The sequence below is a fragment of the Dreissena polymorpha genome, chromosome 6 (assembly GCF_020536995.1).
Source record: "Dreissena polymorpha isolate Duluth1 chromosome 6, UMN_Dpol_1.0, whole genome shotgun sequence".
NCBI classification, from domain to species: domain Eukaryota; kingdom Metazoa; phylum Mollusca; class Bivalvia; order Myida; family Dreissenidae; genus Dreissena; species Dreissena polymorpha.
This window is the reverse complement of record NC_068360.1, coordinates 72,658,604-72,673,657: the sequence shown is the minus strand read 5'-3', so window position 1 is coordinate 72,673,657 and position 15,054 is coordinate 72,658,604. Positions and strand designations below refer to the sequence as shown.

Here is a 15,054-nt window from a genome sequence, read left to right as displayed (position 1 = left end):
ACTTAAATTCTTATCGTGTTATTAAATTAAATTGTTTCAAGATGTCACTCTGACACCAAAGGCCCGTCATTAGACATTTTAAACAATATGCTTGTGAAATGAATAAATATAACCGATACATTTTTAAAATATTTAGTTTAGTCTGGTAGAAACGATACTTGTTAATAATAGGTAAAGACATTACACTAGTTGAAGATTGAAGTAAATTAAGTTAATTAAGTAAATTTAGTGTCAACATTAATTGTACGTTATACAGCTTTGCAGAGAAAATAAAGAAAGGTGATATGAATACGAAACTAAAAGTGTTGTGAGAAAACCCCTGAACTGTTTGATCTACTTTCGGCGCAAACACTCCGGGAGGTGCAAATATTTCAATCTCATCAATCACTTGACGATCGGTTGATGGACTCTGTGAGATAATGCGAGATAATGCTGTCTAAACGACCAGTACTCGCAGCAAAAATGTCAAATCTAATTGCGAAATATTTCTTCTAGAGCGTAGTAATACCTACGGTCGCCATTTTGCGCATTCTGTAAAGATGGCGGTTCTAGCCTTGTTGTTGTTAGCAGTTTGTGCATCTGTGTCTGGAAGGTATTTATTTAGCATTACTTTTTTGCTTTAATTTGGTTTTTGTACATGCCACTATTAAAAGAAGTATCGAACAAGTAAGTGTGAAATGAATTGTAAGCATATTTTACTTCGAATGTTAATTTAATGTTCCACTTACGGTATGTATGTTATTATACTATGGTTGAAATCACACCCACAGAAACACACACCGACGGCGATTTTTTTCAAGATAATAATGAAAAAGCATGCAAAATCCATCAATTATAAAACAACACTTTAATAATCATCATCATTATTATTTTCTAAACGTACAGAACAGAATTTGTGATGTTTTATTGTGTCGTCTGCAGTTTTCTCGAAGTAGACTACCCTAATGTCAATGTGTCGGCTGAAAGAAATGGTGACGCTATCTTTGAGGTAAATATTCTTTTCATTCATTGATGATTTGATATGTACTATATTAGCTGTCAATACAAACAAAACAGCGACATCAAAGGTGACGATTATGATGTTGAGGATGGCGATGCTGCTGATTACGATTTTGCTTATGTTGACGATGATGATGATGTTGCATGTTGTTGCGATGATGATACAAAAGTATTTCTGTTGCTTGAGCACTGTGATGTTACTCTGCTGTATGACACTAATGTTGTAGATGATAAATCTAGAGGCCAGCTGAAGAAGATAATGAAGGTGATAATGACCATAATGACGATAATACCGAAAAGACAATGATGGTGGTGGATACGGTGATCACGTCAAGAATGTTTTTGCGGCTTCTTTTAAGTTGTATATACCTTGTAAATAGTTTGGACTTTAGTCTGGGATAAATTCATGTACATATAAAAATTCTCCTCCAACTGTACAGGCAGGGTCCGGGGGCAGTGTGTATCTCAAGCCCGGTGTCGGAGGGACGGTCTTTATTGACAAAACCGACCTCAGGAAGTTCATCGAGGTAAGGCCAACGCAGTTTACAACTGTTGTGTCTCGTACACAATCTCACTTATCGTTTTAGTAAATACATTTTAAAGGGGGCTTTGTATATTTTGAAATGTAAATACTGTGAATACACGAAGCTTTGAATATGGTTCGAAAGTGTATAGGTTACGTTACTATTTTGAATTTATCATTTGAATTGCGCCATATGTGTTACATATGTGTTACATTGACCTAAATGCATATTTGAAATTAGTACAGTTGTATAGTAAACAATCCCTTTGCATAGTTATATTTCGTTAACACCTTTAGATATGGTTGAATGCATATATGCAACCTTAAATAATTATGTGTTTTTTTCGTTGATATCCTTCTTAACATATTATAAATGAACCCCGCTCTAGGAAAACGGGGTTTAATGCATGTACGTAAAGTATCATCCAAGATTAGCCTGTGCAGTCTGCACATTCTAATCGGGAACACCACTTTCCGTGTTATCTTATTTTTTGTAAAAAGGAAATCTCTAATAAGCACAAAATAAAGTTAGGGCGAAAAATGCCGTCATTGATTAGCCGATGCGGACTTCACAGGCTAATCTGGGATGATGGGTTACGCACGGGAAGTAAATACCGTTTTCCTAAAGCTAGGATCAAATACATATTTTCACGGTTTATACATAAGAAAGTGAAGAGCCTTCCGCCGATATGGACCCGGAGTTCCGAACACGACACTCTGGGAACCTTCCTTTCCGGTCAATACTTGGACGTGAATGTCGAGGCCATCGTGAGTATTGCATCATGCGTGAAGTCACTTTTCTCTGTGTTTCATTTATGAATACATATGTACATATGTACTCTCTTCAAATGTTTGAAGCATATACCTCGGATGACTGGTCGCTTAAATCTTCAAATTTTATATAATAACTTAATTGAAGCTTATTACTATGGTTCGATTTCATCGCTAAAGTCATAAAAGTTTGCATAATATGACGTCATGGATACGTGATATGCCGTCAATGTTACACAATATGACGTCACTGTACAGGATCCAGATGGCGGTAACATCGTCTACAGCCTCATTTCCGGTCACCTGCCGCCTGGTACCCAACTCAACATGACGTCAGGACACATTCAGGGCGTATCTCCAGACGTTGACGCCATGTATTCGTTTGGCATCCGGGCAACCGACGTTCACGGGAAATACGCCGACGGAGTCTTCAGTATCAGCGTTCGAGGTAAGCATAGTTTCCCTTTTTTTTACTGACGTCTGTCAATATCGACAAGTAAAATAATAATATAGTTGATGGGAACTATCTTAGTAAAGTTATTGAGTTATGCTTACCGAATATTTACAATTGTATTCATTGAGAGGAGATATTGGATTGATCTGTATGATACATTATATCTTTTGTCTCAATATTTAAAGTCTCTATAACGCTCAAATCAACGAAAATTTCGTGAAGTATTTTGTAAAATAAAGTTAACACCTAAACAATCAGTGTTCCTTATAGCAATAGCCAAAATTTAAACTTTAGATGTGGTATGATTACATAGATTTTTGTAGATACAAAATGCTCGTTTTTATTTATTTGTGGCCACAATTAATTCCCGCGAATAGATATGCAAAACAATAATAAAAACGAGCATTTTGTATCTACAAACATCTATTTTACCAGACCACACCTGACGTTGAAATTTCAGCAATTGCCATAAGGAACACTGATTTTTAATTGGTTAAGTTTATTTTACGTACAATTGTACGAAATTTGCGTTGATTTTGAATAGTAATGTTACTTTAAAGTACGAAAACAGTGAAAGGAACCTTGTTTGAGTAGAGCAACTTTCAAAGATGTCAATATTCTAAATAAATTATTGTTTTAATTTAAGTCGCAATGAATTTATTTAGCAGTTTAGATTCATGAATGAAGCTAAAGTCGTTTAAAGAAATTAATTGAAGGACTGAAGGCATTTTTAGTAATTTCGTGAAATTCCTTAAGAAATTGTCGATTTTGCGAAGTCCCTAAATGAAACAGTTATTTTACGAAAATCCTTAACCGTTTCACAGATCCGCTGTAACTTATGAGTCTCGTTCTGGGTAAACTGGGCTTAATGCATGTGCGTTAAGTGTCGTCCCATATTAGCCTGTGCAGTCCGCAAAGGCTAATCAGGGAAGACATTTTCCGCCTAAATTTGATTTTGGGTGTGAAGAGACTTCGTTTAAACGAAAAATGTCATAAAAGCGGACAGTGTCGTCCCTGATTAGCCTGTGCGGACTGCACAGGCTAATATGGGACGACACTGTACGCACATGCATTATGCCAAGTTTTCTCAGAACACGACTCATATATTAAGCCAATATGTATTTGCGATTGCTTACTGTAGTTATAATCAGTTTTTATATTTCTAAACAACTAACGGATTGATTAATTACGTAATTTGCTATTTCTTCATGAATATTGAAATAGAAAAAGATCAGTTCTTAGTTTGTTGAGTTCGTTTGATCAATTCATAGTCTGACATGTAAAAATGATAGCATACTGAGCGTGTGTGGTTTAAGTTAGATATGATCCAGTTGGTTGAAAGCTACTGGTCTAGCCCCTTCGAGATTGAACTCGATCAGCTATTGACATCCAGTACGATGACATTTCGTTTTTTGTTTATTGCAAAAAAAACAACAACAGCAAACACGATCAGGCGAGTTCGAACATGAATGCGCGTAAAAAGTTATTTGTTTCAACTAATATCACACCAAAACTAGGCAAATAGATACAAATGAATTTTTCACTCCTAATTGACCCTCGTTCTGGGAAAACTGGTCTAAATGCATGTGCGTAAAGTTTTCGCGCAGGCTAATAAGGGACAACACTTTTCGCCTAAACTGGATTTTTGGTTAGAACACACTTTCCTAGAACGCACAATTCCATAAAAGCTTTACGCATATGCATTACATTCCGTTTTCTCAGAACGCGGCTGACTTGTTTTCAGAGAAGGACCAATGTGACAGCAGTCCATGTATGAACGGCGGGACGTGTACGGACGAGATCGGGAAATACAACTGCTCGTGTCCGCCAGGGTACGGAGATGATGTGTGCCAAACAAGTAAGTATACGGACGCGATCGGGAAATACAACTGCTCGTGTCCGCAAGAGTACGGTGATGATATTTGCCAAACAAGTAAGTGTCCGGAAGAGATCGGGAAATAAAACTGCTCGTGACCGCTAGCGTACGGGGGATGTGTTTTGCCAAAGAATTAAGTGTACGAAAGGATCGGCAAATATAACTGCTCATGTCCGCTAGGGTACGGGGATGATGTGTGCCAAACAAGTCAGTGAACGGACTAGATCGGGAAATACAACTGTTCATGTTCAACAGGGTACGTGGATGATGTCTGTCAAACAAAGAAGTGTATGCATGAGATAGGGAAAGACAATTGCTCTTGACCGCCTGGGTACGGTATGATGTGTACTTAACAAGCAAGTGTATGGACGAGATCGGGAAATACAACTGCTCGTGTCCGCAAGGATACGGGTATAATGTTTGTCAAACACGTCAGCGCGCGCTGCACGTTTAGGTTTATCTTTATATATTTTAATATTGCTGTCATCATTTTCATTTATCATTTACAACTTATGAATACAGCAGACAGATTAAGTTTGCACTTATTTTGTTTATTCTGGAGAAAATACTTTATGAAAAAGTATTCGATATTATTTATTTATTAATTGATACACGAAGAGGTATGCACTATTTGTTGAAGATTTTTGTAAAATGTGCTCGTTACATTCATTGGTTTTGTTGTTGTTACCTCATGACTCTGTGGACATTAACTTAAAATAAGGAAGTATACAATACCTGGTTATGTTTTTTGAAAATATATTGGGATAATATACAACTTATTTGACGTCAATATTTTGATAAACACAACGAATAGCGTAAATACATTGAGAGCACAATACTCACATCAACCGCTTGTTAAGTTTACGTCTTTCTCACAGCAAACCATTGACGTACTGACCTAGTTTGCAAGTTGTTACTGACCTCTCTTTTTGTGGTCCTTAGGGTGCGAAATCAATGCATTCGGGGTGGCCTCAGACAAGAAAATCCCGGACGCCCAGATGTCTGGACACCTGACCCTCGGCACCGCCGACCCTTGGGAGGGGCGGCTCGGATCTTCTACCGGTTGGATCGGTAACGACACAGACTCTTGGCTTCAGGTAACAAAATGGAAGTGTACAGATAGGGAGTTAGAATAACATTATATATACTTCACTGTCTTATGATGAGTGATACTTTATACGCGCAATTTTTGCTATTTTTATTATGCTTTATTCACTGGAAATTTCTAAATTAAAATTTCAACATCATTTGGTGATGCTGCTAAATATTCACGATTATTTCAAGTTATTTTTTCTATTTTTATTTATTTATTTTAGGAGGGGGTATGGGTGGCGATGGTGGGATGGTGATGATAGTTTGGCTAGGGTGCGTGTTGTGGGCTATACGCTATGTTGTGACAGTTGAGATGATCTTGTTATTGATATTGATAATAAGGACGTTGATTGAGAAGCCTTTTACGTGGCTTTTGTTTTGCCAAATAAATGCTGCACTGCTATTTTTTATTTTTACAAATGTTGGGTCAACTTTTAAGAAATAACACGATACACAACTCGCATAACCCAGTTGACATTGATCATGCTGTCTTTAAAACTGAAATCTTCACGGAGTAAAGGGCAACTTCCCTACAAAGTGCATGTAGTTCGATACCATAATTCAATAAAACGTATGAAAAAACATGATTACCGTTCTTGTTACATTCTGCATCAAGACTAACTGTCCAGCGCCGCTTGAAACCTTTGTTTACATACATTTCAACAAACTGACATTTTAAACATACGAGTGATTTCATTGGTCCAATGCGGAGGTGTGTCTTTACAACTGGAGATTTCATTCATAAAGAATGCATGATCACTGTCATCTGGGTCATGCGTGTTGTGTATCGTGTTATTTCTTAAAAGTTGACCCAGCATTTGAAAAAAATATTGCAAGACATATACATTTCCAGAAAGGAAATTCATTTCTGCGTTGAATAAGACCGAGATCGTGAAAATCGCTGCACAATTGATGAAGATATGGCTGTTCAAAGCGATGCACCCCGTTTTGGGCTGATTTTGAGTTGCATACCTTGTTATATATATATATTTGATAGTGAAATATTTTTTTTTCAGAAAAGGTTATTTTTCGTTATAATATGATTATTTATCATTCAAAATGATGTTTTCACTAATTAATATCATAGCCACACGCTACCCACCTGTGTCTGGGATGACACTTTACGCACATGCATTAAGTCCAGTTTTCTCAGAACAAGGCTCATATTGGTGATATTGATGCTGATAATGTTGATAATAGTATTAATGGTGATGTTTCTGCATCTGCCAGTATATAATGTGAATAATGATAGCCGCGCTCTGAGATAACCGGCCTGAATGCATGTGCGTAAATCTGAGCCCCGGATCAGCCTGTGGAGTCCTCACAGGCTAATCAGTGTCGACGCTGTCCACATACACTGGATTTTTTTTACAGAAGAGACTTCCTTTAAGCACAATAATCAATAAAAGCGGAAAGTGTCGTACCTGATAAACCTGTGCGGACTGCACAGGCTAATCTGGAACGATACTTAACGCACATGTGGACTGCACAGGCTAATCTGTGGCGATACTTTACGCACATGCGGACTTCACATGCTAATCTTTGACCATACTTTACGCACATGTGAACTGCACAGGCTAATCTGAGACGATACCTTACGCACATGCGGACTGTACAGGCTAATCTGTGACCATACTTAACGCACATGCGAACTGCACAGGTTAATCCTGGACGATACTTTACGCTCATGCGGACTTCACAGGCTAATCTGCAACGATACTTTACGCACATGCGGACTTCACAGGCTAAACTGAGACGATACTTAACGCACATGCGGACTTCACAGGCTAAACTGAGACGATACTTAACGCATATGCGGACTTCACAGGCTAAACTGGGACGATACTTAACGCACATGCGGACTTCACAGGCTAAACTGAGACGATACTTAACGCATATGCGGACTTCACAGGCTAAACTGGGACGATTCTTTACGCACATGCGGACTTCACAGGTTAAACTGGGACGATACTTTACGCACATGCGGACTTCACAGGTTAAACTGGGACGATACTTTACGCACATGCGGACTTCACAGGCTAAACTGGGACGATACTTTACGCACATGCGGACTCCACAGGTTAAACTGAGACGATACTTTACGCACATGCGGACTACACAGGCTAAACTGGGACGATACTTTACGCACATGCGGACTTCACAGGTTAAACTGGGACGATACTTTGCGCACATGCGGACTTCACAGGTTAAACTGGGACGATACTTTGCGCACATGCGGACTTCACAGGCTAATCTGCAACGATACTTTACGCACATGCGGACTTCACAACCTAAACTGAGACGATACTTTACGCACATGCGGACTACACAGGCTGATCTGGGACGATACTTTGCGCACATGCGGACTTCACAGGCTAAACTGAGACGATACTTTACGCACATGCGGACTTCATTGGCTAAACTGGGACGATACTTTACGCACATGCGGACTTCATTGGCTAATCTGGGACGATACTTTACGCACATGCATTAAGCCCGGTTTTACCAGATAGCTGCGTATATTTAATTTAGGTGGATCTTGGTTCCCGGAAGATTGTGTACGCCGTAGCAACTCAGGGGTACCACTCCAACACTTACTACACCTCGACGTTTAAAGGTATGGAAACATGTAGAGAACTATAGTAGCAAAGCGTTTGCTAGAATGTTCTTTGATTTGATTCGTTCATATAATCTGAAACGTATATTTTTAAACTGAGGAAAATTATAGGTTTTTTGTTGTGATCAGTTTAAAGTGTAACTGTTAGTTTAACACCGGTTATTTTGATTTTATATACATGACTATTTCGTGTTTATAATCTGTGAAGTATTTTGACATGAACTGAAACTGAAGTGTATGTTGATGTTTTCAGTTTGAAGACTTTGGTCTTATTTGTTAGTTTATAGTTCGACAGCGGTTATCTTATTTTATGCACTTGTGTCTGCGTTGTATGTTGTAGTTGGGCAGCGATTATCTTATTTAAGGACTTGCGTCTGCGTTTAAGTTGGTGCTGTACTTAAACAGCGGTTATCTCGTAATTAATTGGTGATACCGGACAGGTGGGGTTTCCTCCGGGTACTCCGGCTCCCCCCACCCCACCCCGCGTCCCATAACACAAGGCTAAACCAAAATTGAAACATCTTTTAGTAACTATTAAATAACTCGAAATTTCAGTTTTAATTAAATATTCACCACAACTTTCGTAAATCTAGTGAAAACATTAGGTAAGCGTGCTGGGGAACACTCCAGTCCACACATAATGTAGCCTCTCGCTCGGAAAACACCTCATAAGTTTTGGTATAGACTCACTGTTATCAGTTGGTAATTCTACAGCGGTTATGTGGATTTAAGTACTTGTATCTGCGTTGAAAGTTGGTAATTCTACAGCGATTAAGTCTATTTTAGGACTTGTGTCTGCGTTGTTAGATGATTGTTCATCTTCTTTTTATGTGAATGAGTATCATGATAGAATATTAGTTTATGTCGTTATTATTATAAGACTGTATGGTTATAAAGAACGTTTAGACTTACACAAAAATATCAAGTTTTATGTATTGTTCTAGTGGCCTACAGTTCCAACGGTAACACGTTCGTGGTGGCTAACAGTGGTGGAAGTGACGTAAGTATCAAATGACGTCATCACGGAGGAACACAAACAACCGCGGCTGGAATGACAAGAAAACAACAATAACAAAAATATTACAACTGCTACTACTACTTTTACTACTATTTATAATAATAATATTCTGCTGATGCTGCTACTACTACTTCTACTGCTTAAAATAAACAATACAACTAAATAACAGCGTCTATACTATTGCTGCTTTGCTGATGATCATGACAAAGACGATAATAATGATGATAATAATTGTATAACTGCTTAAGGTGATGATGATAGTGGTTTAAAGAAGGAGAATTTGATGATGATGATGATGATATTGTTGTTGTTATTGACGATGATGATGATGATGCATTAGATTCTAACCTACTCCAATATATTTCTATTTTCAAGACTTTTAGAGGCTCGGCGTCCTACGACACGATCCAGAAGCACGTGTTCGACCGAGCAGTACCAGCCAGATTCATCCGATTCCTTCCACTAACCTGGCATAATGGTGGCCATCCGGGCTTCCGCGTGGAGGTCTTTGGTTGTGACGAATGAAATGACGTCATTCAAGGGAAATAATGAAATGAGATGACCTCAGTCAAGGGAAATAATAAAATGACTACATTCAATACTTTCGCTGGATTGCTAAATATTTTTGTTAAGAATAACGAATGTGTTTAGAATCTTCCCTTTCGTTATTTTCATGCATCTTAAACAAAGACTGTAAATCGATATAATTTTTACACAATAATTGAAAGTATTTGGAAAGTGTTTCAATAAACATATTTTTAACAATACTTGTTCGGTGTTTACCCTATTTGCGTAAGCCACTTTGATTGAGTAGTTAAAGGAACTACTTTACTTACTCTACATGCTACAATATCACTGCGCTCTGCCGATGGGATAATGAGACTTCATATCATCGACAAAACGTTCTATGAATTGTTGACAACAAACTTAGCACAGTTAAAACCCGAACAAATAATCAGAATAAATCAAATTACTTTACGTCGACACGTGCATTTCCATATTTACAAAGTACGATATGTCTATGTTGTGCTGTTTCTAATAATCTAAGTATAACACTTCATTTAGTAAGGTTTACAAACACACAGACAGAGCAATAGTGTCCACTGATTTACTATTCTGTTTGTTTTGACATATGCGTAAGCAGTGTTGGAGATAACAATTTTCTTGCCCGAGGATTCTCATAGGTTCAACATAATGCGTCAATAATGAATGGGCAGAGTGACACAATTATTATTTGTTCCTGATTTGAGGAAACATTTCTCTCTCTCAAAACGAAATCAGATGTCACTCTAAAGGTTTACATGACTACATATCAACAAACTATTCAATCAGCTAATATCAGTTATGCATCACGTCCCATCCATCTATGTGCAATCATGAGTCAACCGCGTGTCCCTGTATATCCACATACACAACTCAAAATGTTTGTGCAGTCTTAACCGAGTCATCAGCTTCTAAACATGATTCGAGGACTTCTCGCTGAGTGTTTTCTTGCAGGGAGGCGCAGTTTTGGGTCAAGAGCAAGCGTGCATTAAGTACACGTCAAATCGGTTTGAATAGAATATAATGTGTTTCGTTAACTGCTTTTTTGGAACAATTTAAAGCCGATTCTACCGAAAGGATTACAATGAAAAAAATATTTGCATTGTATTAAAAAATAAAACATCACCGATTGATACTGCCTTCAACTGAAATACCCGTGTCCGCATGTTGGTCGTATTTATTTTGCCCATAGACAAATTCTTAGCTCATTTTCAAACCATACCATCGTACATTTCCATTAAGAAGGCATTCCCCTTAATTACTCCCCGTTTTCGGACGCTCAAAATAAATAAAATTTCTCATATCCGAAACGTTTGAAGCATAAAACTATTCCCACAGTACTGAAGAACTCTATGTTCAGGAGACCTCACAGGATGTCTTTCGAAATCCTGAGGAGGATGATGACCCCCTTTTAGAGCTCTTACAGACTCAAAGCAGCCCGGAAGCAAGCGAGGCGACTGATCCGGATAGACCACAGCAAGACACTGCCACTAGAACCAGGAAACCAAGGATTAAGTGGCCCAAGGCTTCAGACAAGACATCATGGACCCAACTGGACGAGGACCTAGAGAACATCCTCGAAGCATCCGTGCAAGGACCAGTAGACCGGAAGCTGACCACCCTCACAACCTTGATATATTCAGTAGGCAAGGAGAGGTTTGGACTAGAAGAGGAGAGAGTGCGAAAGGAACCTCCAAGACCAAACAGGCGACAAGTTCGTATCCAGAACTTGAGACGTGAACTCAAGCAGCTGACACGAAGGTACTGTGCTAGTTCACCCACAGAGAGGATTGGACTTGCACAGCTTAGAGATACAGTTCGGACACAGCTGACATCATTACGGAAAGCAGAAAGCAGCAGAAGAAAGACACGGGAACGGGCAAAGAAGAGGGCAGCTTTCACAGCCAACCCATACAAGTTCGCAAGATCCCTCCTCGACAAAGAAAGGTCAGGAAAGTTGAAAACTCCACTAGAGGAAATAGAGAACTTCCTTCATGTTACCCATTCTGACCCCAATCGAGAGGTCGTGCTAGGGGACTGTGACAGAATCCAGCGGAGATACCCGAAAAACAGCTGAATGCGACGGAACCTATGCTTGGCGAGGTGAAAGAAGCTGTAAAAAAGGCCAGAGCTGCTTCGGCGCTAGGACCCAATGCCATCCCGTATAAAGTGTACAAGATGTGCCCACTACTTCTCAAGCGTTTATGGAGGCTCCTCAAAGTAGTCTGGAGGAAGGGGGATGTACCAGAGGCTTGGAAGGAGGCCGAGGGGATATTCACACCGAAGGAACGCAATTCCAAGACGGTCAACCAGTTCCGAACGATCTCGTTGCTCAACGTCGAGGGAAAAATATTCTTTTCCATCCTTGCAAGAAGACTCACATCTTTCCTGACAGGCAACGCATACATCAACATCTCGGTCCAGAAGGGAGGAGTTCCCGGTTTCTTCGGCTGCATAGAGCACACAAGTGCTATCACATAGCTAATAAGTGAGGCGAAGAAAGGGAGGAAGGATCTCGCTGTAGTTTGGCTCGACTTGGCCAACGCATACGGGTCCATTCCACACCAGCTCATCTATACAGCCCTCCGACACTACCATGTGGACGGCCGCATTCAGAAAATCATCACCAGTTACCTGGATGGAATCAAGCTCCGGTTTACTGTTGGTGACCAGCTAACCAGATGGCAGAAGTTGGAGAAGGGAATCGTTACCGGCTGCACAGTTTCCGTGGTGCTCTTCATCATGGGGATGAACCTGCTGATAAATGCTGCCCAACGTGAGACACGTGGACCAAAGACAGAGTCAGGAATCTATCTCCCATCTAGCAGAGGCTTCATGTATGACCTAACATTGACGACAACAACACACGTCCAAGCTAGATGGATGTTGACAGCCCTGACGGATGTCGCTTCATGGGGAAAAATGAAGTTCAAAGCAGCAAAATCCAGATCCCTTGTCATAAAGAAAGGACAGACAACAGAGAGGTTCAAACTCTACGTACAGAACGAAGAGATTCCTTCCATAGTGACGAGTCCAATAAAATGCCTGGGCAAGTGGTTTGATGCAAGCCTACAAGATCGCGACAATGTCAAGAACTTAAAGCAACAGGTAGAGGAGGGCCTCAAGAAGATAGACCGCTGCGGACTACCCGGCAAGTTCAAAGCCTGGCTTTACCAGCATGCACTGCTCCCAAGACTAATCTGGCCGTTGATGCTTTACGAGGTACCCAGCACAACAGTGGAAGCCCTGGCAAGAATCACTAGTCGACACCTCAGGAAGTGGCTAGGAGTTCCACCCAGCTTTACCAGTATTGGACTCTATGGGAAGAGCAACAAGTTACAGCTCCCGCTATCTTCACTGGTAGAAGAGTTCAAGACAGCAAAAGCAAGACTTGTGTTGACCTTGAGGGACTCTCCGGACGAGTTCATCCGTGAGGGACCCGAACGAGCAGGAAATGGTCAGCGACAGAGTCTGTGAGCCAGGCAGAGAACACGCTCAAGCACAAAGACATTGTCGGAGTTACTGCAGTTGGACGTGAAGGAATTGGTGCGAGAAAGGTGGTACTGTGGAGCCGATCAGACCAGAAAGAGAGGCGAGCGATGATTCAGTCTGAGGTCAGGAGGGCGGAAGAAAATGCCAGACAAGCAACGGCTGTGGAGATGGGATCGCAGGGAGCATGGACCACGTGGAATACCGCAGACAGGAAGTTGACCTGGGGAGACATCTGGAAGTATGAGCCTTTTCGGTTTTCCTTTCTCCTCAGGTCTGTCTATGACCTACTACCATCCCCAGCGAACCTGTGCCGATGGGGACTCACAGCAGAGCCAAATTGCAGCCTGTGTGACAGAGTAGGCACCCTAGAGCATGTTCTGTCATCTTGTAGTACAGCACTGACACAGGGAAGATATAGATGGAGGCACGACTTGGTCCTCAGAGAGTTGGCTGACTGGCTAGAGAAGGAAAGGAAGAAGGAACATGGTAATCACCCCCGCCATGGGCACATCGCTTTTGTCAAATCGGGTGAGACCGTGAAGACACAGAAACCAACAAAAGCATCAATTCTTGATTGATCTAGAGACTGGAAGATGGAAGTTGACCTTGATAGAAGGCTTGTTTTCCCAAACGTGGTTCAGACGACCCTACGACCAGATATTGTACTGTTGTCAGAGACAGGAAAGAAGCTCGTCACCATAGAGCTGACAGTACCATGGGAGGCAAGATGTGAAGAGGCCTACGAGCGGAAGAAGGCCAAGTACACAGAACTGATGGATCTGTGCAAGCAACAAGGCTGGCAAACTTGGCTATTTCCCGTGGAAGTTGGCGTTAGAGGATTCTGTTCCCAGTCCGTGCACAGACTGATGACAGCATTAGGAACAACTGGCAGGGAGAGACGAGTGGCTATCCAGAGACTGAGCCAAGCAGCCGAACGGGCATCAAGCTGGCTGTGGCTGAGGCGAGAGGAGATGAGCTGGAGGCAATCAACTAACACACAGTGACTGATCACCACTGTGGACCAACCGCTATCAGAATGTTCATGGAAGTAAAGGGCCGAAACATTCTAAGACGGCGGAATCCATGCTGATGATGTTGGTTGAGGAGCAGTCTTAAGACTGTATTTAAACTGATTCCCAGAAGTCAGTATCCAAATATTTAGAGAAACACTGAAAATATTCATATTGCACCAACGTTTAGATACTGCAAACAAAATAAGTATTCGTGTGACATTAATTTACATTAATTTTATGGGTAGACCAATCCGTGAACGTACGATCACAACGCAGAGTTATTCCCATTGTTAAAACGTTTAAAGAATGAATTGCCCTAGGTAGAATCGACATTAATACCCAGGGATTTTCGCAGCAGTTAATGACGGGATGTCGGGCCGAGTTGTGAGGGGTGTCACTTCTTTAGTTGTTAAAAAAACGTTTGAATATTATTATTTGTGTAATTTGGGGTATACTGTATGCATACTAAATAATTGACTTGTGTGCACAACACAATATGAACAAAACATTGATTATGTGGCTTATATTTCTGAATAATCTTGCGGTGCAAACTTTTGCACATCAATGGAACGGGATCTAGCAATATTTGCACAACTAACGACAAATTTATAGTGTTAACGAGTTAACACCTCCAGACAATGGTTCCGGCGTTTGGC

At 40.5% G+C, this 15,054-nt stretch overlaps 2 protein-coding genes and 1 long non-coding RNA gene across 3 annotated transcripts; all 3 read left to right on the top strand.

Annotated features, from left to right (window-relative positions):
• Positions 1 to 427: 427 nt before the first annotated feature.
• On the top strand, positions 428 to 10,115 carry LOC127834839 (EGF-like repeat and discoidin I-like domain-containing protein 3). Its single transcript, XM_052360902.1, has 10 exons — positions 428 to 592; positions 922 to 988; positions 1,440 to 1,526; positions 2,189 to 2,290; positions 2,552 to 2,741; positions 4,492 to 4,605; positions 5,566 to 5,720; positions 8,248 to 8,332; positions 9,277 to 9,332; positions 9,726 to 10,115. Exons 1-10 carry the CDS (start codon positions 540 to 542, stop codon positions 9,873 to 9,875), a joined length of 1,059 nt encoding a protein of 352 aa, XP_052216862.1. The 5' UTR covers positions 428 to 539; the 3' UTR covers positions 9,876 to 10,115.
• On the top strand, positions 6,889 to 8,241 carry LOC127834840 (uncharacterized). Its single transcript, XR_008028239.1, has 3 exons — positions 6,889 to 7,795; positions 7,838 to 7,879; positions 8,090 to 8,241. It is a non-coding gene; the product is annotated as an uncharacterized LOC127834840 (long non-coding RNA).
• Positions 10,116 to 11,984: 1,869 nt separating the features above from the next.
• On the top strand, positions 11,985 to 13,370 carry LOC127835799 (uncharacterized). The gene is made up of 2 exons (XM_052362235.1): positions 11,985 to 12,360; positions 12,475 to 13,370. Exons 1-2 carry the CDS (start codon positions 11,985 to 11,987, stop codon positions 13,368 to 13,370), a joined length of 1,272 nt encoding a protein of 423 aa, XP_052218195.1.
• The last annotated feature ends 1,684 nt before the right edge of the window (positions 13,371 to 15,054 follow it).

Coding starts and splice junctions, on each gene's coding strand:
- LOC127835799 (XM_052362235.1), top strand. CDS start 11,985: ATGCTTGGCGAGGTGAAAGAAGCTGTAAAAAAGGCCAGAGCTGCTTCG. Junction 12,361..12,474: donor CGGCTGCATAGAGCACACAA/GTGCTATCACAT, acceptor TCATCTATACAG/CCCTCCGACACTACCATGTG.
- LOC127834839 (XM_052360902.1), top strand. CDS start 540: ATGGCGGTTCTAGCCTTGTTGTTGTTAGCAGTTTGTGCATCTGTGTCT. Junction 2,291..2,551: donor ACGTGAATGTCGAGGCCATC/GTGAGTATTGCA, acceptor GTCACTGTACAG/GATCCAGATGGCGGTAACAT. Junction 8,333..9,276: donor CTACACCTCGACGTTTAAAG/GTATGGAAACAT, acceptor GTATTGTTCTAG/TGGCCTACAGTTCCAACGGT.